This window comes from Pseudoliparis swirei, chromosome 24, assembly GCF_029220125.1.
Source record: "Pseudoliparis swirei isolate HS2019 ecotype Mariana Trench chromosome 24, NWPU_hadal_v1, whole genome shotgun sequence".
Classification (NCBI taxonomy): Eukaryota; Metazoa; Chordata; class Actinopteri; order Perciformes; family Liparidae; genus Pseudoliparis; species Pseudoliparis swirei.
In genome coordinates this window covers 10,954,428-10,979,095 of record NC_079411.1, presented here as the reverse complement: position 1 = coordinate 10,979,095, position 24,668 = coordinate 10,954,428, and the positions used below count along the sequence as shown (strand labels likewise).

General features: G+C 41.1%; 2 protein-coding genes across 3 annotated transcripts; one reads left to right on the top strand and one right to left on the bottom strand.

Annotated features, from left to right (window-relative positions):
* The first annotated feature begins 13,688 nt into the window (after positions 1 to 13,688).
* On the top strand, positions 13,689 to 18,413 carry LOC130189671 (N-acyl-aromatic-L-amino acid amidohydrolase (carboxylate-forming) B-like). The gene is made up of 7 exons (XM_056408592.1): positions 13,689 to 13,803; positions 15,883 to 16,109; positions 16,230 to 16,422; positions 16,806 to 16,899; positions 16,986 to 17,093; positions 17,602 to 17,714; positions 18,147 to 18,413. The coding sequence occupies exons 2-7, from the start codon at positions 15,883 to 15,885 to the stop codon at positions 18,372 to 18,374; spliced, it is 963 nt and encodes a 320-aa protein (XP_056264567.1). The 5' UTR covers positions 13,689 to 13,803; the 3' UTR covers positions 18,375 to 18,413.
* Positions 18,414 to 19,015: 602 nt separating this feature from the next.
* On the bottom strand, positions 19,016 to 23,438 carry cldnd1b (claudin domain containing 1b). Of its 2 annotated transcripts, none has more exons than XM_056408595.1 (5): positions 23,364 to 23,438; positions 22,526 to 22,814; positions 22,012 to 22,119; positions 21,598 to 21,735; positions 19,016 to 20,488 (listed from the first exon to the last, which is right to left on the bottom strand). In XM_056408595.1, the coding sequence occupies exons 2-5, from the start codon at positions 22,809 to 22,811 to the stop codon at positions 20,277 to 20,279; spliced, it is 744 nt and encodes a 247-aa protein (XP_056264570.1). In that variant the 5' UTR covers positions 22,812 to 22,814; positions 23,364 to 23,438; the 3' UTR covers positions 19,016 to 20,276. The 2 variants fall into 2 exon arrangements, with proteins under 2 accessions (XP_056264570.1, XP_056264571.1); XM_056408596.1 differs by lacking the exon at positions 23,364 to 23,438 and adding an exon at positions 23,184 to 23,357.
* Positions 23,439 to 24,668: the final 1,230 nt, after the last annotated feature.

The following is a 24,668-nucleotide window of genomic DNA, read 5'->3' as shown; positions in this document are numbered from 1 at the left end:
AGTTCAAATAGCTACATTCCAACACTGCAAATTTCAAATATTATTACAAAGTTTCTCCAAACAAGTTACAATAAATGAATTTAACCTCCTCCAGCTATCTAAATCTGATCAACAGGTCTTTATTGTGGTCATTTCTTCCAGCTCATTATCAGTTTCTCTCCAAATCATGAATTTGATTTCCCTCATTAGTCCCTGTTTTCTTAGGTCCCCTCACTTGCACTTGTCCTCTGCCAGATTGTTTTGTGTTCTTCCTGACCAAGCCCTCCAGCGTTACAAATTGTATTTATCTGTTCCTGCCTGTTTTGTTGCTGCCGGTACTTGGAGTAAAGATCATTATTTCCAGTTCTGTCTCCTGAGTCGTGCTATTGGGTCCACCCTAATACTCCCGTGACATCATAGCTGTAAACCAACGCCTCTAAATATTATGTCGGTTGATCTGTATTATGTAACCATAAGGTCAAACGTAAAGGCCATTCAGTTTTTCTAATTATAAGTTGAGCATAAACTGTCAGGCTCAAAATCATCAAATACAATGTACTCAAACAACACAACAAATATAAATCATTTACATTTTTTTAAATTACAATTGGATGTCTAAATGTGCACTTTATTCGACTTTGCACTCGAGAGACATTAATCCTGAAGTGACTCAAAACAAAACAACTACAGATGACTACTATTTGCCAAAAACATTCAGACATTGTCATCAAAACCAAATGTAATGGATACAAGGAGATATTGTCAAAGCATCATAATTTTATTCTGGAACTCAAATTTATTTAATTAAACAACCGTCTTGGTGACTCTCGTGACACTTGTCAATCTTTTTTTCCCACCAGGTACAACTGCCAATTTGCTCAAAGGGTACCTGTTTTGATTTTGTTCATGAGCTGCATATAATGTGTTGTTTCATTTCCATATTGTCGCTCTGGCCTTTATAGTTTAGCATCCTTTACTGTAAAGAATATTCTTAGGACATGGAAGTACACAAACACACAAAGACATATGAACTGTGCATGGGAAAAGACCACAAGAAGGTCAAAAAGTCTGTTTCCTCTCAGCAAGACCTCATTACCCAGAGGCCATCTCATTTGGACCACTCCCTTTCTCAAATGTCAGTGTTCAAACCTCTTCCAAACACACCATGTTCCCATATATTAAAAAAGGTCACAATCTATTAGGTAACAGATGACAATATCATTAGCTGCATCAAAAACAAAAAAAATTGTATTTCATATGAATAATTTAAGTAGTTAATAACATGGGAGGCAGCGTCTGATCTGTGTGTAACAGCTAGGATGAAGTTTAATATGTGTAAAGCAAACCGAGAAATTGACTGACAAGAGGAGTTTAATACGGTCAATGCAATGTGGGGAAAGTTATGTCCTCAATACCAGCATCAGCTGTGTAGGAATGTGGATGACATGCAATCTTTCCTGTCGATGCTTCTGTAGCAACACATTCAACGACAATAGTTGTCGAGGTCAGCGAAGATTTTTTTTTTATGTCACGTCAGATAAGAGCCAACACCTTAAAAACTTGAAAAATGATGTACATTGGCACATCTGAATTCCATTTTTTTCAGGGGAATTAAAATTGTGATTATTCCATAAAAAGGGCTGTCATGCTGTTTAACTGCAAACATTTCCTCTGTTTTCCTGTCAAATGCCACACAAACTGTCATGCAACCACTTATGGTAAGCTGTATGTAAGGTTAAACGGAAATAATAAAATATCCAACTAAACAGCTGGCAGCAGTGGTGGAAAAAGTACTCAGATTCAATTCAATTCAGTTTATTTGTATAGCCCATTTTCACAAATTACAAATTTGTCTCAGAGTGCTTTACAATCTGTACATATAGACATCCTTGTCCCACAACCTCACATCGGATCAGGAAAAACTCCCAAACAACCCTTCACGGGGAAAATCTACCTCAAACACACACGGCGTTCTCAATTCAAAGTACACGAGTACAGACTTGTGTTCTTTTGGAGTCTGGTCTTGGGAGTCCAGACTCCGGAGGACGGGAGGACGGGACAACGGGAGGAGGGTCTTTCTGCGATTGGAACAGCAGCTGACTTGATGACGTCACCACATCAGCTGTTCTTGCTCCTGAGTTTACTCTAATTATTCACTGTAAATTATTTTTTACAGTCAAATAAACAGAACATCCTAAAATTACATTCCGTGACTCAACAACAGTATTATTTATAAAAAGTCAACTGTCAGTAGTTTATTTTCTCCTCCGCTACTGTTTCCGGTTGTTGGTGAAATGCATTCTGGGATATATGCTGGCCAGAGTACGCACAAATCTCCTCTGATGCATCCTCCGGAAAGTGGGAGGATCAAGTCACATCCGGGCATTTTGACCGTGCTTTGCGAGAAGCGAATTTTGAATTGGAACATGTACCCGGGCTGAGACTGATGACGTTTCACGAGTCCACGAGAACACAAGTAGAGAAAAGTACGCACAAGTACGCATATTGAGAAACGCCGAAATACTAATAAAACGTGATGGTTCACACACATCTGCACTAATTGTGTTTTGCACAGGTTGCACGTTGTTGTTTTGAAAATGTATGCAGTATAAAACTCTGTAGGCTATTGCCAATTGTTTGCACTTTATTGTTAGGCTACTATCCTGAAAATATATTCATTGCAGCCACAATAAGCGACTTTTTTGCCAAATATTAGTTATTTTTTTCCACAGATATAACTTTATTTCCATTGTTCTAACAAAGTGATTGCACATTTGATTAGTTTTTGTCTGATGGACCAATCTGGTTTACTTAAAAACAATTGCAATTGCAATTTAGTTTTTTTCAATAATAATTCAGCATTGACCATTTTGTTGGGGCAAGCACATTTTTCTTCCTCCAAAGTGGGGTGTGACAGAAAGAGTTTGAGAACCATGATAGCCATCAGAGGCCAGATTTCAACGCGTTAAAAATAAATAAATGAATTGAAATTCAATGAATTGATGTGAAATTCAAAGATACCTAAGATGGCGGCGCGCACGGACGCAGCGGCCCCTCTCTGTCCTGACCATTTGGTGTTTTGTTCTGTTTCTAAATGTTTGTGCAAAAGTTCGTCCAAAAATTGTTCGTCTTCGCCTCGTCTGTCTACGTCGGAACCCAAATATAGTCGCCAGGTTCTGTTAACCATCGGCAGGACCAAACTACACGGCACTCTGGACGCTGAACAAGCGGAAACACTCATGAGCACGGATTACTCGCCGCCTACAACCACACCGACCACACCGCACTCGACTGCCACTCCTGCGCCAGAAAGGAGGCGCGCAAGCGTTGTGAGAGGAAGCAGAAGAGGGTAGGCGCGGAGGTATCCGAGCTAGGCTAGCGGCTAGGCCAACTCGTCCAGCCATACCATCCATTATCATGGCTAATGTGCGATCCTTGGACAATAAAATGGACCACATTAGACTGCTGCAGACGGAGCAGCGAGACGTGAGGAACTGCTGTGTGCTTATCTTCACGGAAACATGGCTAAACGACAACATCCCCGACTCTGCTGTGAGACTGGAGCAGCTAACATGCTACCGAGCGGACAGAGCCCTCGCTGATGGAGGGAAAACTCGCGGCGGCGGGGTATGTGTTTACATCCGAGATGCATGGTGCCGGGACGCTGCCGTGGTATGTAGACACTGCTCACCACTGGCGGAGTTTATGATCGTAAGGTGCCGTCCTTTTTATCTGCCGAGGGAATTCACGGCGATTCTGCTAGTCGCTGTTTACATCCCCCCGACCTCCAACAACAGTGATAGAAATGCGGCACTTTGTGAACTGTATCAAGGCCATCAGTGAACAACAGACGGCTTACCCGGACGGCTTCACAATCTTTGCTGGAGATTTCAACCATGCAAACCTTAAGACTGTCCTTCCCAAACTACACCAGCATGTTGATTTCCCTACAAGAGGAGACAACATTTTGGATCTGGTCTACACAACCCACAAAGGAGCGTACAAGGCCTCCCCCCTCCCCCACATAGGTCTCTCTGACCACATCACCGTCATGCTAATGCCAGCATACAGACCCAGAGTGAAAGTCTCCAGACCGGTTCTGAAGCAGGTACGGGTGGCCAGAGGGGCCTCCTGCGCCTCCAAGACTGCTTTGACTCAACAGACTGGGGAATGTTTAAACAGGCAGCCACATACAACGACCACACAGACATTGGGGAGTACACAGACACTGTTACTTCTTACATTAGCAAGTGCATTGATGATGTGACCCATGTAAAGACCATCACCACTGGCTAACCAGAAGCCGTGGCTAACGGGAAGTCCATCGGCTGCTGAGGACTAGAAATAGGGTCTTCAGAGCTGGGGACGAAACGGACCTGAAAACAGCGAGAGCCAACCTGTCCCACGGCATCAGGAAAGCAAAAATTTCCTACACAAAAAGATAACCCGGCACTTTAAAGACAGCAGAGACACACGCAGCCTGTGGCGGGCATTCAGACCATCACAGACTATAAACCCACGCCACAGAACTGCGACAGCAACATCTCTCTGCTAAACAACCTCAACAGCTTCTTTGCCCGGTTTGAAGCACAGAACAGCACTCGTCCACACAAGACTCCGCCCCCTCCCCATGATCAGGTTCTGTGCCTGTCTGCTGCCAGCGTGAAGAGGACTCTCTCGTCCATCAACACCCACAAGGCAACAGGTCCAGACAACATCCCTAGTCGTGTGCTGAAGGACTGCGCAGAGGAGCTTAAGGACGTCTTCACGGATGTCTTTAATACTTCTCTGAGACAAGCTGTTGTTCCATCATGCTTCAAGGTAACCACCATCATACCTGTGCCAAAGAAATCCACTCCGTCCTGCTTCAACGACTATCGTCCAGTGGCACTGACCCCCATAATCATGAAGTGCTTTGAACGACTAGTCATGTCGCATATCAAATCCATTCTCCCCCCCACTCTGGACCCTTTCCAGTTTGCATACCGGGCCAAATGGTCCACGGAGGATGCAATCTGCTCTGCTCTCCACCCAGCCCTCACCCACCTGGACAAAAAAGACTCCTATGTAAGAATGCTGTTCATAGACTTTAGCTCAGCATTCAACACAATCATCCCACAACAACTAATCTGCAAACTTGACCAGCTGGGGCTCAACACCTCGCTGTGTAACTGGCTGCTGGACTTCCTGAGTGAGAGGCCACAAGCAGTACGGGTCGGCAACAACACCTCGAGCAGCATCACACTCAGCACAGGGGCCCCTCAGGGCTGTGTGCTCAGTCCCCTGCTCTTCACCTTGCTGACTCACGACTGCAAAACCAGCTACAGCACCAATCACATGGTCAAGTTTGCAGGCGACACAACATTGATAGGTCTCATCACCAAGGATGACGAGACCCTCTACAGGAGGGAGGTCAACCTTCTGACCACGTGGTGCGGAGCCAACAACCTCCTGCTCAACAACAGCAAGACCAAAGAGATCGTTGTTGACTTCCGGAAAGGCCACACCCATCACCCACCACTGACCATCAACGGTGCAGACATTGAGCAGGTCAGCAGCACCAAATTCCTGGTGGTGGAAATCAGTGAGGACCTCTCGTGGACAGCAAACACTACATCTCTGGCAAAGAAAGCACAGAGGCGCCTCTACTTCCTCCGGAAACTGAGGAAAGCAGGAGCCCCCATCCATCATGTGCACCTTCTACCGCGGCACCATCGAGAGCATCCTGACCAACTGCATCACTGTGTGGGCGGAAGCTGCACAGACCACAGCAGGAACGCCTGCAGCGCATAGTGAAGGCAGCTGGAAGGATCATGGGTGCCTCACTCCCCCCCCTCCCATCCCTGCAGGACATATACAACACCCGCCTCACCCGCAAAGCGACCTCGATTGTGAGTGACCCTGCCACCCTCACACGGTCTCTACACCCTCCTGCCCTCTGGGAGGTGATACCGGAGCCTCCGGGCTCACACCACCAGGCTGTCCAACAGCTTCATCCACCAGGCTGTCAGGAAGCTGAACTCTCTCGCCATCCTCCCACTCCGTCCTCTCTCAGACTCACATGTCTGAATGCTGCTAGCACAATTTATGTTGTCTATATGTTTACATGTTTTTACTATTTTTGCACTTTATGTTGTCTATGCACTTTATGTTGTCTATATGTTCACATGTTTTTTACTATTTTTGCACTCTATGTTGCACAATTCACTTTATGTTGGACAGAAGAGAAACGCAATTTCGATCTTCTGTATGTTTGCACATATGGAAAATTGACAAATAAAACTGACTTTGACTTTGACTTTGAGATACTGGATTTACTGTAACTATAATGGCAGAGAGAGAGAGAGAGAGAGCGTGAGAGAAAGTGTTCAAGTGAGGGAGAGAGGGAGAGAGAGGGAGAGAGGGAGAGAGAGAGATAAAGTGAAAGTGAACGAGTGAGAGAAAGCAGCTTATGACCAAGTGGTCGGACAGGATTACATGTCGAAGTGGAGTTTAGAACTATCTTTTAGAGAGTGGGAGAAATGGAAGAGACCGAAGGGTTATATGGAGGGGAATGATTTGAAAGATGTGAGGTAATCAATATTTTAACTTTTAGTAGGTTAGTAATTCCCAATAGCATTCAGTACCCTTTCAATCAGTCACAAGATACATCTCAGGGTTAAAAGGATAATTCATGTAAAGAAGGAAAAAAATATATTTTGTTTGTGCATATAAATACACGTTGGTGTGGGTGTTTTTTGTGAAATACCAGATAGTTTTACCTTTGAAATCCATGAACATTTATTAAAATGACACTGAAATGTACAGAGGTTGTAAGGCATTGGATTCAATCTATTGTCATTGCACAGAGTACAGGTACACAGGCAACACAATGTATTCTCTGCATTTAACCCATCCCGAGTTATTCGGAGCAGTGGGCTGCAGTGATGCACCTGGGTAGCAACTGGGGTTTCAGTGACTTGCTCATGGACACTTCGACTTGCAACTAATGGGAAAAGCGGGGATCGAACCAATGACTTTCGGGTTGCAGGACGACCCCATTACCCCACTGAGCTACAGCCGCATGCACTCAAGATGCCTGAGACAAGGGACAGCATGAAGACGCACTGCTTTATATAAAGGGGTCACAAGCAAACAAAGATTATAAAAGATGAATATGTACTGAGATATGTTGAGGCCTGAAAAGATTATTGTGCACATAGCTAAAGTTAAAGAACGCACTGAGAGACAAAAGAATAAAACTATTAGCACAGTGATACAAACACCTTTTGATTGCAGCACTGTTCAGATATATGATCAGGTTCAAGGTTAGCAACTTCGAAACAATGAATCCTCTCCTGCCTCAAAGCTCCCATAATTGATAGACTACAAATACATTGTTAGAATTGTTAGAGGGGTGTTTCATAAACATGGATTAACAGTTTAATCTAGGCTAATTTCAGGGCTATTTTCAGGAAAATCTGTTTTAAAAAGGAGGTGTTGGAGCTATTTAATTTGACTTTTGTATTTAGGTTGTATTGTAAAGTAATATTGATTATTTATTGCTTACTTAGGTTATGTTTTGATATGTTAGTTGTTTCTTAGGATAGTTGTAATTTAGTTTAATATATTTAGTTGTAGGTTCACTGATTGGGTAACACTGGGCACCTGTGGCTATATGTAGAGGTGGATAGGCACAGGACCAGCATGCACCAGGGTGGCCAATGGTTTTTTACCACAGCACGGAGAGGAAATGTCAACATTTTGTTTGTTCTTTTTTGTTGGTTTAAGAAATAAATTATCAGAATACTAACAGGCGGAAATGGACAGTACTTTCTTTTGCATGCGTCAACACCAAAACCCACGGTGCATCAGTGGCGGTTTGATTTATCTAATTGTTTGATTACGGACGACAAATGGCCACTACACAAAGTAAAAAACCTTGCCTGTGAACGCAAGAAGAGGATCCCGCAGTATTGGACTGGATGGATTGCATTGGATCGTGTTGGATTATCGACGGAGAAACTGGTATGTGATGCGACTGCTGTAGAGGACAACGGCTAAACGAATGGAGTTTAAAAGTCACCACACAGCCATGTTTCGTAAAGTTTAAGAAGTCTGACAGCAGTGACGCGCTGCATGTGATCATTGCGCAATACGCGCACCACTATCAGCGGCCACATTGATTAAAAAGCCGACTTCAGTGAGTGTCTGTGTGATGAAGCGGATCGGCCAGTGAGCACCCCGTCTGTGTTTGCTGCCTTTAAGCCGCATTTATGTCCGATTGCGGATTTTGATTGCTGTACAACAAGCAGTGATAATACACTTTAAAAATGGCTGACGATAAGGCGAGTGACGTTGAATCGCTGTCAGCAAGAAGGAACATTAAATTAACTTCTAAAGGCTTGGGCTATTACACGGAAATGTGCCAGCAAAAGAGAAGTACAAAATGTAAAGAAGCCAAAAAGTGTTTGGGAAACATTCGTGAGTTGATGGCATCAAATGAAAATGTCAATTCAGTGACTGCTGAGCTTGCTAAATTCATCAAGTTTTACCAAGACGCAAATGAAATGCATGAATCGTTTGTGAACTTGCCTTTACCACAAGATGAAGTTGCAAGGCAAAATAAAAATCATGAAGAAAAAATGACTGTTTTATGAGTTCACGGAAAGAGTAAAAGACTGGCTGTCAGAAATGGGTCAACCATATGAGCAGCCACAGGATGACGTCAACGACCAGCGCGTCGCAGATGAGATAAACCCTGAAGACAGTGCGTCTAACGTGTCAAGCGTAAAAGTAAACTCTGCGAAGACAGTCGCAACTATCACGAAGTTCATCAACACCATCTGCACGCGTTGAAGCTAAAGCCGACATGGCAGTGTCGTGTGGCAGCAAGGTTTGGACCCAAACGCAGCAGGCAGAGTTTCAAAATAAAAAGGTTTTTTCTAATTGTTCACTGAGCAGAACCACAGTCTGGCAACAGGAGAGAAACAACAGGAACAGGGACAAGAACCAGACAGGAACAAAAACGACCAGAACCCGAACAAGCAGAAGGACACAGGCTAAATACACTGGGGAAACGAGACACAGGTGGAGACACAGGTGGAGACACAGGTGGAAACAATCAGGAACGAAATAGACAAGCACAGGGAACGAAGCACAGGGAAACAGGAAACAAGACAGGGACTTCAAAACAAAACAGGAAACACTCCAAATCATAACAGGCAGCCCTGAAGGAGCGGGTTGCTGCGCTCGGAAAGAAACATTTAATAGAGGACCAAGAGGAACGTTTGAGGGAACGTTTGAGGAAAGAAACATTAAGGTTGAGGAAAGAAAAGGAGCAATTGGAGCTTGAGACGGAATTGGCAGTGACAAACGCAAAACTTCATGTCTTGGAAATGAATTCATCACAGTGTGGTTCAAAACGTTCTGATGGCATGAACTCTTATTTTGAAAGGAACACTTCTCAAAAAGCCATTCAATTAAGTGCCCGTGCCAACACCTTTGTTCCAGTTAACGTGGATGAACAACGTCACGTGTTTTCTGATCCCATAACCCAACCACAAGTTGTAAGGCCAGCCACACAAACCGTATATGAAAATCAAGCAGGACGTGTGCAAACTCAAACTCTGACTGACAACTATCAGAATGATATTGTAAATGTTATGCAAAGACAAAATGACATCGCCGCTCTGCTGGTTCAACAAAATCTGTGCTCTGTCCTTCCTGTTAGAAATATTCCTGTGTTTGATGGAGACCCTCTCCAATACAGGTCTTTCATCAGAGCTTTTGAGAATGCAGTGGAGGAGAAGACAACTAATTGGAGTGACTGTTTACACATTCTCGAACAATACACCAGGGGTCAGCCAAGAGACCTGGTGTGTAGTTGTCAACATTTACCTTCAGAACAAGGATACCAAAGAGCCAAAAGTCTTCTAGCAGAACACTTTGGAAACGAGTACACAATTGCATCTGCCTATATGGAAAACATTCTCAACTGGACACCTGTTAAAAGTGAAGATCTCAAAGCACTGAAATCATTCTCTCTTTCTTCGAGGATGCTCAAATCTAACAGAGCAAATGATGCATATGAAGGAACTGGACTTACCATCCATTATGAGGAGCATCATCTTGAAACTCCCTTACAAATTAAGGGAAAGGTGGAGAAATGTTGCTTGTGATCTGCAGGACCGAAGTGGCCGGAGAGCACTGTTCAGTGATCTTGTTGGATTCATTGAGAAGCAGGTCAGAATTGCCTCAGACCCACTTTTTGGAAACATTCAGGAATCACAATCCACCAACTTGAAAGCCTCTAACATTGGTCACTTGACACAAAGGAAAAAGGGAAGCAGCTTTGCTACCAATGTTACTGCAGTAAAAGAAGGAGTCATTACTCCATACACCGAAAACAAGAACAAGACTTTCTCTACTCACAACTGTCTGTTTTGTTTTCAAAGTTGTCACACAGTGGATAAGTGCCCACAGTTTAAAAGGAAAGGACATCGTGAGAAGATCAATTTTATCAAAGAACAGGGTATTTGTTTTGGTTGCCTGAAAGTAGGCCACATAAGCAAAACTGCAGGAGTCGCTTGGATTGCAATGTGTCACCAAAAGCACCCAGGAGTCCTTCATATAGAGCGGCAGGATAGAGGAACAGCCCCACAGCAACCCCAACAGTCTGAGACCCCTCCAAGTGTTTCAAATGCTATGTCTCAGACCTGTGGCCATATTGGGGCTGGTGATGAAGATAATTCCATCTTTTCTATTGTTGCAGTCAAAGTCAAGAGCCAGAGGGGCAACAAAACAGTGCAGACATATGCCTTTTTGGATCCAGGAAGTTCAGGCACATTCTGTACAGAGAACTTGGCAAGAAAATTGAACTCAACTAGTAAAATAACAAGTATTTTATTAAGAACAATGGGTCAAAAGAAGATTGTGAATGCACATATTGTGTCAGGTCTTGAAATGTCTGGCATGAGTTCAAATGATTTCATTGAGTTACCTGATGTTTTAACTCAAAAGACCATGCCTGTCTCTACACTGAATGTCCCACGACAAGAGGATCTGGATCAATGGTCCTATCTCAAGGAGGTTAAGCTCCATGACATTGATGCAGATGTTGAGCTACTAATTGGAACTGATGCTTCAAAAGTGATGGAGCCTTGGGAGCTGATAAACCCTATGCAGTGAGAACCAGAGTGGGTTGGGTCATTCATGGTCCACTGCGTGGGAGAAGCAGTACGAGTACGAGTGGCTGCCTTGCTGTAACAGCCAATCGAATCTCTGTGGAACATCTGCAAGAAATGCTGGTCAAACAGTATAACCATGACTTTAATGAGAGATCATCGGAGGAGCAGATTGAAATGTCCAGAGAAGAAATCAAGTTCATGAACATAATGAAGAGCACAACAGTACTGACTGGAGAGCATTACTGTATTGACTTACCTTTCAGACAGAAAGATTCTGTCTTGTCTAACAATCGCTGTGTTGCAGAACAGCGCTTACGAAGCCTGAAAAGAAAGATGGATAAGAATGGCCCGTTTAAGGACGAATACATCACGTTTCTAAACAACATAACCCAAGAATATGCTGAGATGGTACCTGCTGATCAACTCAAGCAGATGACAATGCCTCTACCGGATTGCCCAGCCACAGTTCTTGCTGTGCGAGTTGATAACATCCTTCCGAAGGAGTTGCGATTCCACACGTTTGTGGCAAACAGGACCGCTTTTATCAGAGCAGCAGCTGATGTGGATCAGTGGAGATACGTGGGTTCTAAGGAGAATCCAACCGATGAAGCATCAAGAGGATTACGAGCTGAAGGAAAGTTTGGCTACTGTGAATCATGGCAAAATTCAAAGGTCTTTGATCCAGGAGGACATAAAATGGAACTTTAACACTCCAGCAGCTTCCCATCAAGGCGGCATCTGGGAGCGCCTGATTCGTTCAGTGAAAAGTGTCCTCACCTCAATTCTTAAACAGCAAACTCTGGACGATGAAGGGCTCCAGACCATCTTCTGTGAGGTTGAGGCAATACTTAATGATAGACCCATCACAAGAGTGTCAGACGACCCAGATGACCTCGAAGCTCTCACACCAAACCACATTCTACTTTTAAAGGGAAAACCAATCATGCCACCAGGACTTTTTGATAAAGATGATCTGTACATCAGGAAAAGGTGGAAGCAGATTCAGTTCATGGCTGAACTTTTTTGGAAGAGATGGATCTCTGAGTACCTTCCATTGATGCAAGAAAGACAAAAATGGACAAGGCCAAGAAGAAGCCTCACTACTGGAGACATAGTTCTTATTGCGGACGCCACAGCTCCAAGAGGATCTTGGATGATGGCAAAAGTGTTGGAAGCAAGACCAGATGCAAAGGGACTGGTGCGCACTGTGCGGCTTCAAACAAGAACCAGCGTTCTGGAGAGACCAGTGACGAAGCTCTGTCTGCTATTGGAAGCAGCAGCTTAGCATACTAATGCTTTCTCTACCTCCATCTGCTCTACCTCTAATTTCTCTCTTTCTTCTTTTGTAGGTTCATCAAGAAGATGTGTTTAAATGTATGACATAGAATATTCATAATTTCATAGTTTGCCATTGTAATGTAGGTTGTAAGAATAGCTCCGTTTAAGAATATAATTAATTGTGATTGTATGCACAATTAGGGGCCGGAATGTTGGAGCTATTTAATTTGACTTTTGTATTTAGGTTGTATTGTAAAGTAATATTGATTATTTATTGCTTACTTAGGTTATGTTTTGATATGTTAGTTGTTTCTTAGGATAGTTGTAATTTAGTTTAATATATTTAGTTGTAGGTTCACTGATTGGGTAACACTGGGCACCTGTGGCTATATGTAGAGGTGGATAGGCACAGGACCAGCATGCACCAGGGTGGCCAATGGTTTTTTACCACAGCACGGAGAGGAAATGTCAACATTTTGTTTGTTCTTTTTTGTTGGTTTAAGAAATAAATTATCAGAATACTAACAGGCGGAAATGGACAGTACATTCTTTTGCATGCGTCAACACCAAAACCCACGGTGCATCAGTGGCGGTTTGATTTATCTTTTTGTTTGATTACGGACGACAAATGGCCACTACAGGAGGTTTAAATAAGACTGACCAAAGGAGACTTGCCATAGAAACAGATACCTCCATGCTAGACTGGTCTCTGTCAGGTTAGCTTCTAGGCATGGAAGTGTAAATAGTTTTTTGAATAGATGAATTAAAGTCATGAAATATACCAGACTTGACTGCTCAAAAAAGAAAAACAACAATATGCAGTTTAGCATCTAACCAGAAGTGCAAAAAGTAGTAAAGTGGGGAGAATTTTACAGAATAAAATATTGAATAAATATTGTGTGGAATAAACAGAAAGGGGTATGAACACACAAGATATCTACAGAACAAACAGTATTAACAGTGTTGTGTGATTACAAGTAATGATAATAGTAGACCAAAACCAACAGCTGGAGGTAGGATATGAATACAATGAAGCATGCAGGATTGCTGTTTGTGTTGTTGTTATTGAACCTCAAAGTTGCACCCAGTCCACATAGCACTCAAAGAAGCTCTGGCTGGTTTCGTAGAAAATATCAAAGAGCAAGTTCCTGTTGCATCATAAAATGTCAAACTGCTTGAAATTTGAGCTGAAGAACAAAAAGAGGAGGGCCGTAGGAAAGAGTAGACGAACAACCAGGAAGAAGGACGACCTACTGGGAAACTATCTGCATGTGTGCTCTACTTTGCATTCATTCGAGTCCTGGCTCTGACTTTTCTCCAAGTTCAAAGGTTACTGAAATCCAGTGGGTGCAACGAAGCCCTCGGTTTTGAAAGAAAGGTAAGACGTGCAAGCGTGTTGTTTCTTGCATACACTAATTCCATTTTTGTTGGTGGAAATGATTCATGCTTTCTTTCTGTGCTGATCATGTGACTTAGACAATGTGGAACGGCACTTCACTCCCATGAAGACATTCACAGGCCGCAGATAGTCAGCTGCTTGTGAAAAAGACTACTTTGATCACCTCTGCTTGTGTATTTTTATTGCTTTGCCCACTAATATGTTTCTTCTCTCCAACTGTGCCCACTTTGCAGGACTTTGTAATGAGTATGAATTAGGCATTTCTCTTTTTTAATTTCTGTTTTACTGTTATTGTATTTAGTGTTGTCTAAAACACACATGCAGGAGAATTTTGAATAGAACAATTTAATTTCGCAACAGAAAGTAATTCCTGCACATTATCATCACTAATAAACTTTGTGCACTCATGTTACATTTTTGTTAATTATATGTATAAATATAAATGATGTATAACATCATTGTTGTAAGCAGACATAAAAAGGACACCTACAGTGTTGAGTGAAGTACCATCTTTGTCAACAAGTATGACTTGATGTTTTATGTTATTCCAACAGGTTTTTACAATATTGTCAGTCCTTATCTGCCTCCACCTGTCGGTTTAGAAAGGGTCACAGCGACACTAAACAAACAAACACTTATTTGCTGACAACTCAATTTAAGTAAGCTATATGTATGTAGGTATTACATGTTTATATACAGCCTTTTACATGTTTAATGGGAATGTTAAAATGAAGTGTGGCCACCTTGTTCAACATCAATATGCAGGCATTTATTTCTGCTGATGTGGTAAAATGCAGAGCCAACGGTTTAATTATTATCTAGGCTTATCAGTTCTACAGGTGAGTGTATTGGCAAGTAGACAACAACATCCCTCCATTTTGTTGGAGTAACAATTTATGTGCTAAATGTTAAATAATCATGTGTATAATTTATTATTGAAAATTAAGTTGACTAAAGCAAGACTCAGACTAGGACATTGAGCTCACTGCATGAGTTCGAACAGCAGATGTGTAACCCCCTCCCCCCCCTTTGGTTTTTGCTGGAGGGCATAAATACAGGGGCCATCGCTATCAATAAGTTCACATCACACTGAACAAAAAGACAATGGGATTCTTCCATTCGATTTTCTATTATTTAAATAATAATAATAAACTCATTAAACACAAGATAATTTACCATTTTATGATTTATTAAGCAAAAAGGCAATCGTTGTTTGTGTTCCAGCATGGCCTCCTTTTGCTTTAACTTTGAGTTCCCTCTCTCAAATGACAAACACACTCATTAGGAAAGCAATGAACTCTCATGATACTATCAGAAGTGGAGTAACTATTGAAAACATTAAGAGGGTTGGCTCTTGTTGGCAAGAGAACACTTTCATTATATGTCTATCTCCCTAAAATCAACGATTGATTGAAATTATATTTTATTATTACTAAATATATTGTAGGTTTTAAACTGTTATTGCAATTCCCTTCATTTGAATGTGAAATATCAAAATTAATATTAAATGAAATGTAACCACCGTATTGGAAAATAATTAAACTAAAACAGTGAAACACTATGAGAATATAGTGTAGTAAATGTAGGAGGAGAGTATGCAGCAGTTTTCAAAATTAAGTTAGTGGACTTCTTCACACAAACTAGGCTGCAGTGATTGAAGAGCAACATATTAAGGATCTTCATTTCTGACAGTGATTATCATGTGAAGTAACAAGTTGTATTTATATCTGCATAACATATTTATCTAGAGGTTAACAAATCCACTTGGATCTCCTTTAATGTTACTAGGTCAGTCACTTATTAAATGAATTGACACAGTGACTCTCATCCAGCAATACCTTTGCACTGTTTGTTCACCCCAGTTCCAGGCCAAAGGTTAATTTCACCAGCCCATATCGGGAACACATTACTCGCGTTTCTCTGGTTCATGTATACACTGACTCCATGAATGTGTAGCTCCCCAGTTAAACTAGCTGGCTTGCTGAGCGGTCCGTCAGGTTTAGAATAAAGTAAGACAGGACCACAAATCTAACATTCTCAACTGTGTCCTGTCAACAGATGGAGCAAGTCTCTTTCTCGCCACTGTCCCGTCTTGCTATATGTGGGGGCACCCATGGAAATGAGATGTCAGGGGTGTACATGGTGAGAGAGCTGCAGAAACAGAAGTTAGATCGGAAGGGATCGGTTTCTATAACTACCGTCCTGGCAAATCCACGGGCAGTGGATGCTTGCAGAAGATACATGGAAACAGATCTAAATCGCTGTTTCACAGATGACTTGCTGAGGTAAGTTGAAAAAAGTTGTGCTAAAACTTTAACATGGGTTTAAAAGACAATCTGTACATTTGAAAACTAGAAAAACCGTATGCATGTATGAGGAAACTAATGATATGACCTGGCTTCCAGTGCCCCCATAACAGACTCGACACCTTACGAGTTGAGGCGAGCCTGTGAGCTGAACACTCAGCTTGGGCCAAAAGGAAGCCAAGAGGCTGTTGATCTGCTCTGCGACATCCACAACACCACCGCCAACATGGGCATATGTCTAATCTTGTACTCCTCCGACTGGATCGCCCTGCATATTTACAAATACCTACAGGTAAGAACTTCATCCAGACAAAATATTTTTAGGGATGACATTTTTTTAGTTTGACATGCAGACTCGATTTAAAAAATGTCATCTAATAATTGTACAGCAGGTATATTAATGTTTATCTTAATTTTACTTCACATAATAATTATCCTAGTTATCAAAAAGAGTGTCCAAGCAATGTCGATCTTTATATTACAGAGTATTTTACAGTAACTTTGGAGTTCGCAACAAATATAAAGGCTGTCTCTAACTATTCGAATTACAAATATCACATTTGAAATAAGAATGCAAGAATAATAATTGAAATTCCATTATTTCAATAGTCAATATTTATAATTGTTTAATTGAAGCATGCAGTGCTGTAAATAGTCCGCCCGTCTGGTTTTCAGAGGAAGATAACCTCTGCGCCTGTGAAAGCAATCCTTTTGGAAACAACCTCTTCTGAGGCTTACTCCCTCGAGTCAGTGGGCAAACATGGCTTCAGTAAGTGTGAATTATTCTTTCTGCATCTGATTAATTGAACTGATTAAAGTGTAAGGTACTGGAGTTGCTTCTCTTGTTCTCTGCAGCGATAGAAGTCGGCCCGCAACCCAACGGCGTGCTCAGAGCAGATATCTTCAACATGGTCAAAGAGGCAGTGGACCTCCTAATAGAATGGCTTCAGAAATTTAATTCTGGTACGAAACAACTTCCAGTATTTCAAGGGTCAGACTTCCAAAACATAAAAATAGTCTCCCACCGCCGGTCAGATCAGGAAACTTTTTAATCTTTTCATTCCCAAAGGCTTGTTATTCATCCCCTGTTGTCTTGATTTGTTCTTATGCTTAAACAAATCCTCTGCTTGTCATTAATTTCAATATTTAGTCTTATTTTGAAACTGTAACCCTGAGTTAGAAAATATTTTAACAAATAGTGTTGCTTATTTAATTACTTATCCCTAGTGGTATCTAGCCATGTTTTATTGGCACATGTTTTGAAATGTCTGTCTCTCCACCAAATACAAGGAGGGTGCAGCACAAATGACGCAAATATCTCTAAGCCTGGCCAAGCGACGACTATCTGTGTGGCAAAATACCACTAAGAGATGACATTTTTCTTTTATATGACTACAACTTTGAATTTACCTCAGTACCTCCTTGAGGAAACCAGCGTTTCTACTTATATTGCCTGCCCCTTTGCCAACAGGAAGTGTTTTTGAAGGAGGTGAAGTGGAAGCATTCACACCGGTGAGGAGTGTAGACTACCCAAGGGATCCTACAACTAATGACATTACCGCTGCCATCCACCCCGAGCTGCAGGTATAGAGGACTAGGACATCTGGGAAAGATGCATGCACACACAAGCCTTCCCATAAAACAACTATAATTGTTTTTATAAAGATTCAAATGACAATGTGAAAGGGTCACTCATTGTGATGAATGTACAGGTAATTACTAACAGAGTCTGAAGCTCCCTAAAGCTTGATGGACCTTTACAGAGAGTTATAGCTCATTGTGGTAGAGACAAAAAACGGAGCTAAAAGAGAGCGACTATTGCACTTGAACAAGAGGTGAACAAGAACACAACTCTATCTTAATGCTAACTTATCTTCTATTTGACTCAATGTGTAAAGAATCAACTGTTTGCAGACACATTTGCACTTCATTTCAACTTAAAAAGGTGATAGGTGCATTCAAAAGTTTTCCTGATGCATCATGAATAACCTTTGTGAGCATTCTGTCTTTCTCTAGGACAATGACTACACGCTTCTCCATGCAGGCAACCCTGTGTTCCAGTCATTTTCTGGGGAGACGGTGGAGCATGAAGGAGAGGACCTCTACCCTGTCTTTGTAAATGAGTGTGCCTACTATGAGAAGAAGATTGCTTTCCATTTAACCAAAAAGATCACTTTGACCTTGCCGTCTATAAGCATCAAAAAGGACAGAGTACAAAGGGATAGATATGGTATGTATAACTAATACATTATAAACTCAGAATAAATGTAAGTGTTCACTAAATGTAGTCATGTTTCTAATGATTTTTAATCTCAAATGTTTTATCTCAAATGACCAAATGCACAACATTAATACAAAAACAAACCTATTTATAGGTGTGCTGGACACAAATAACGTGATTACCTCCTGGCTATCCAATATAGCAGAGTTCATTTTGTACTGAACAATATTGCATAGGTGCTGAAGCTATGATCCTCCACATGCTATATAATAACTAGGACATTTAACTTTCTCGCACTGTGGCAATGATGCAAAACACCATGTTTGAATAAATGGAAAATATGGATATGTTCAATTTATCAGAAATTTGTTTTGTTCTTGATTTTTTTAATAACATGCTCATGTTTAGCTGCGCTGATATTTACCATGCTCAAAACTAAATGTTGCATGTTAACTTATGTTAATTAACACTTTACACAAAGTAAAGCAGAGGCTTATGGGAATATTATTAGTTTTGAAGTACTTAATTATACAGTAAAGTATGGGATTGCTATATCAAGAGCCTTGTTGCTAGTACAGCTATAAATGGCAATGGCTTAGCATCTCTGTATCTTAGGGTGATGTTTTACCAATACTACTTCACCAGTTCACACAAAAAGAAGAAGTCAGTAAATGTCAAATTTATCAACACAGAAACAGGTGCAGTGTGCTTCAGAATACATACAAAATGTGTACAAAAGCCATGTTGCAAACACATCAGACAAATAACAAAACATTGTGACACAAAAACATCACAATTTGTATTCTGGTGCCAATAAATTTTCTATTTTGGACCCACAGTAACAAACTCCTTTACTTTCCACAAATGTTAAGTGTCGTGAGGATTTTCACCTGCAAATGAAGATCTTGATAATTCAATTGTTATTCAAGTTGCCAGTCTCTTTGACTCTGGAGTATCGGTAACAAACATTGGGAAAGCTTTAATTTATCAAAATTGATATTACGCTGTCATATCTGTCCGTTAAGTGATTGATAAAACTGAGCTCGAAATGGAACAGAGAACTGACCGCAACACAGAAAAACATTTAAAGTGGCTTAACAAATGGAAAATGGCAGTAGTATAATTTGGGGCTGAAACATTAGTATTTAAATGTTACAAAGAGGTCCCTGGTTTGCTCTAGTGACTTCAAATCAAGTAAGTTTTTAAAAATAAAATAATTGTTAATAAATGTGAGACATATAAAGAGTGACAATGAGTGGTTAAACTTTTAGTGAGTGACATTTAGTCAAGTTACAGACTGAAATCAACAATAACCACAGATGACAGAAATGCCATCTGAAAAAGGCATGCACAGCCAAGGTAAGGCTTGATATATACGATTATGCAAAAATAAAAGCACCAAAAAAAAACATCAAAATAAATGCATGGATAATATTTTTCATGCACTAACAAAGAAAGCTACCCTGATAACAGCAGGTTGGAAATCTGCTTGCAAGTTCATCATCTAAAACTGATTTAAGGGCAATGTGGTGAGCAGCTTTAGAAGCAATGGCAACTGAAAATAAGGTATTGAAGTACAGAACACCAACACAATTAGCGCCAGAGATAACAAATGATCCAGAACATGTGGGTGTTATAATACGGTTCAGAGCATGCGCTGGGTAAGATTCCAAATGCTAGAAAACAAAGGCAAAATAACACAACTACAAAAAGTATTTAACCCCTAATTATGAGCACTTATGATGACTAGCTGCAAACGGGTTTAATGTATTTCTGTCTAGATCTGGGATATCATGTAATTGATTTTTTCTCTCCCTAAATGATGCTGCAGAAGAAGTGAAAAGTTACAAACGGAAACCTTTTTCTTTTTAAAAGTCTTGAGACCAGTAGGCAGTTTTAAGGTAAGTTGTTGTTGTAGTCTCTCTTTAGGCTACCCTGTAAGCAGTTATGCGGGTGTAGTTTTTGCGGTGACTCCTGGCCGCCCATAGGAACAAAGCAGCTGCCATCATCTGCAGAGGGAAGGAGATGAGAGCGAGGTAGAGGGACCAGCCCAATGAGCCCTCCACCCCTTCTGGGAGGGGGGAAAACAAATCCACCCCGGCCAGGAAACAGCAGACAGTTCCCAGAGTGCACAGACCTGATGAATAGAGGAGAGACTTAATAGATGGATGCAACAATCCAGCAAATGTGAAGCACTGCACTGAGTTTGTGGAGGTGTAAAAGCAGCAGGATGAGAGAAACAGAGTGAAATTACAAACTGTGTCGTCTGAAACTTAACAGCAACCAGTATTATTGCAGAGGCATACATTAATAAATCAAGACCAACCTTGCTAACATAAGAAATTAAAGTGAAATTGCATATATGACATACCAATGTTTGTTTATTTGCGAGGCAGTTGTTTAGAGTATCATCTATTAGCTGAATTACCAACAACACAGGAGTCAGGAACTTTATGATTAAGCTCACCAGTTAATGTCCCATTGTATGTGTGCTTCCACTTTCAGTCCAGGAGGCAGTCACCTCATTTAAGAGTAGACTTAAGACTTTCCTCTTTAATAGTGCTTATAGTTAGGACTGAATCGGGTTTTCCCTGGTCCAGCTGCTGGGGGACATTTTAGGATACACTGAGAACCCATCTCCTTTTCTCTCCCTCTACTTATGGATGCATTGACATCTCTCCATCACACTTCACATCTCATTGGACATGGCTGTGTCTGATGCCTCCTGCCAGGTGAGCCGGCCTCCTGCCTTGGCCCTGCTGATGCGCCCTGATGCGTACACATGACATCTATTATGTCTAGCCATCCTGGGAGAGGGATTCTCCTCTGTTGTTCTCCTGAAGGTGTCCTCCCATTTTTCCCCTGTGAAAGGGTTTTTTCCATTTCTTGGGAGTTTTTTACTCCATTGGAAATATATTGACACATTTGCTTTCCAGATCGCAACATAGCCTTACCGTGACTACTTTTAGTGTATGTCTTACTGGTGTCAATTGACTAACAATTATTTTAATAATCGATTGATCTGTCGATTATACATTTTACAAGGTGTTTGCTTGACTGACAGAAGAGAAAATTGATACCACCGCTTTCCCTTTGATTTGTTTTTTTTCCTGTTTCGATATTTGCCAATATGGCAGTGAGTATCACAACTAAATCCAAATGTCCCTTCATAACATCAAAGATGCATAGCCATTTTCTCTGTGGCCTATGGCAGAAAGGTGATAATATACATGAATTTTCACTCACCTGCAAGTAGATGGAGCACTCCCACCCCAAAGGTGGGGGTGAAGCTGCGGCACAGGCAGGCACAGACCCCAACGAGGCCGCCGAGAAACACCAAAGCCAGAGACACCAAGGGCAAGATAAACTGGCATCTCCACAAGTCTGGAAAAAGACATGCACAAAAACTGGTTCAAAAAGATGTCAGGTGCATGTTTAGAAAATAAAGAAAATAGAGCAAAATGGTCAGAATTTGACCAACAATTTTAAGGGAAAAGGCATTTGTTGCAGAGCAAATTCAAGAACCTATAAAAAGGAACATTACATAGAGATTTGCCTGATACAAAAAAACATGTAATTTACAGTATATTATTGCTTAAAATTCCCTTTACCGACAAGTTGTAAAGCTGAAAAAATACAAGCGGAACGGAGTAAACTCACATGTTCTCAGCAGATCTTCTTCACCGTCATAGTTTACAGATTGTTTGTACTTTGGATTGAACTGCTGAGGAAGAGTGAAACTCACACACTGTGTCTCCATCGTTGGATCTGAAGTCAGAATCAGAGAGTGCAAATTTAACTGTGCTAGCATCATGTATCGATAGGGTGTGATGTTGGGCAGCAGGAGGAAGGTAACTTTAAAACTTTTCAATTATAATAGTATCTGCTTGATCTGGTATTTCACTTAAACATTAAGACTGAATTTATTTTGCTTACACATTTCCTGAAATGAAAAACTATTGGTGTCTTTTAAATCATTTTAATCATCACATTCCTGAAATGCAACCGAACACACTTGATGTCAGGGATGTGATGTTACAATGATTTAAAATGAATTACTTAACTTAAGGCATAACAATCTAGTAAATAGTGTGGGATGTTACATATTACAAATAAAAGAGTCGTGAGAAAAAGGTGTAGAGATGTAACTAATACTTTGAACAAGAGTACATACCTGGCTGTTTGAACCAGTGTGACTCTCTGGGCACCCGTATGCACCTCCACCACAGTCCCAAGGTGCCGTTCAGGCGGAACAGGGTGTCGCGGTAAGTCTTCTCATCAAACTCTCCATTGATGAACTCTTCCCTGAGCACTGAGTCGTTGCTCCCCTCACGCTTGGCTGGCGGGCAGCTGTACTGGTACCAGTGCTGCGTTCCCACAGCCACAGAGAGGTAGACTGTCGCCAGCAGGCTGAGCACCGAGCCGATGACCAGAGCTGTGGCATAGCGATTGTCTACCATGGTCTATATGAGGATAGGTCGTGTTTACAAGAAAAACGATGTGATAAAAGAATAAAAATTCGGCTTTCACTGTGGGCTGGTTAAACATAATATTTCCGCTTGGTGTAGAGGCACCATGGCATGTCTGTTAACGACCGATCAGGTATTGTGATGGTGCCAAAGTATCTCAACAAGAATACTCTATTTAATCACGTCACTGCGCTGCATTTGGAGCAACGTCCCAAACACAGAGGCGTTCACAACCTGTCGAATAAGCAACACGAGCTAATGTTTAAGCGTCAGGTTCAGTTTTGAATTATGTGCACCTGTTAACCAAGAACGCGTTAGCACGGTGTTACAGATCATGAACAGTTTCAGCTAGTTAATACTCACAACGAAGGCAGCTTCCTCAACTGTGCGACTAACCTAGGATAAGTGAGCGTCTCGCGTGCTAGCTAAGGCTGTGTATAGCTGGCTGCAGAGGTACGAGACATTTCACAGACAGTTGACGTTAAACGTTAACGTATACATTTAATCAAATGTTGTATTTTTCTTCTTCTTTTTTATTTTTACCTCATTTCTGGACACAACTTCCAAATATTCGCGTTATTTTTTCTGCTCGTCAAACACAAAGAAGCAGTCCTCCGCCCACTTTTCTACGTCAGCAAGTTTGTCTTCTTCTTCTTCTTCTTCTTCTACTTTATTTGTCAGCCAGCGCGTTAGGGTACTTCACCGCCACCCTGTGCTTGCGGAAGTGGAACTAGAAACCCAAACATATCCAAGAATCCTATCAATACAAAGAATAATACACATTTGAAAGAGAACATAAACACACCTGTGACCCTTTAGAAGATAATTATTTTCTTTAAATTAATATCCAATATCCCATTCTAACATTATTAGATATTTTGGCATCTATTGCGCCTGTCCATCCAGGGAGAGGCATCATTCTCTGTTGCTCTCCTGAAGGTTTCTTCCCTTTTTTCCCTGTGAAAGAGTTTTTTGGGAGTTTTTCCTGATTCGATGTGAGGTCCTGGGACAGGGATGTCTATGTGTACAGATTGTAAAGTCTTCTGAGGCAAATTTGTAATTTATGAGAATGGGCTATGCAAAATAAACTGAATTGAATTGAATATATTCTACCTGTTGGACAGATTAAATTGGCCCTACAAAAATGCAGAAATGGTGTCACAATTACATAGTTTGCCCTCTTGAAGTGTGTATTGCTGTCTTGGTCTCACTTGTTTAAAAAAGACATTTATAATATGTTGTTTATTTGGGGGAAAGAACGTCTAATTTAGTGTTTTGTTCGATTTTCTTGGATTAATTATCAAAGGGATGTTTGTAAATGACAAAGGGCGTAGGTTTGCATGTAGTTCCTAGGTACTATAGTCACGACCAAAGTTTTGGGAAAGACACAATTGTCCCCAACAATATTTTGTTAATTTGAATTGCCTGTTAGAAAAAATAATTGTGCACAATATATATGAAAACTTATTCGTATCAGTATCAATACTATGTTCTCCGCCCAGAAGAGTGAAAAATACATTTCCACGTTTTCCAATGCGCCCGAGTCTCGATAAAAGGTCTACATTTATTCATTAAGGCATCATTTTGAAATGCATTCAGGAAACTCAGAAACTCATTGCAGATGTAGTCTAGGTTGAGGTAGCAGCAGCTGGACCATCAGAGCTTCAGGTGAGGTCTTAAATTGATTCTGTGTTGAGGTCTATTATCATGGCTGACAGTGTAAATATTGTCTACCTGTTTTATGTGAATTATTATTATGTTAAAACATGCATGTCCAAACTAGGCTACATTTTCTTTGCTCTTTAGGGAACAGTCAGTTTGAACAACAGGGACTGTCATGACGTGAGT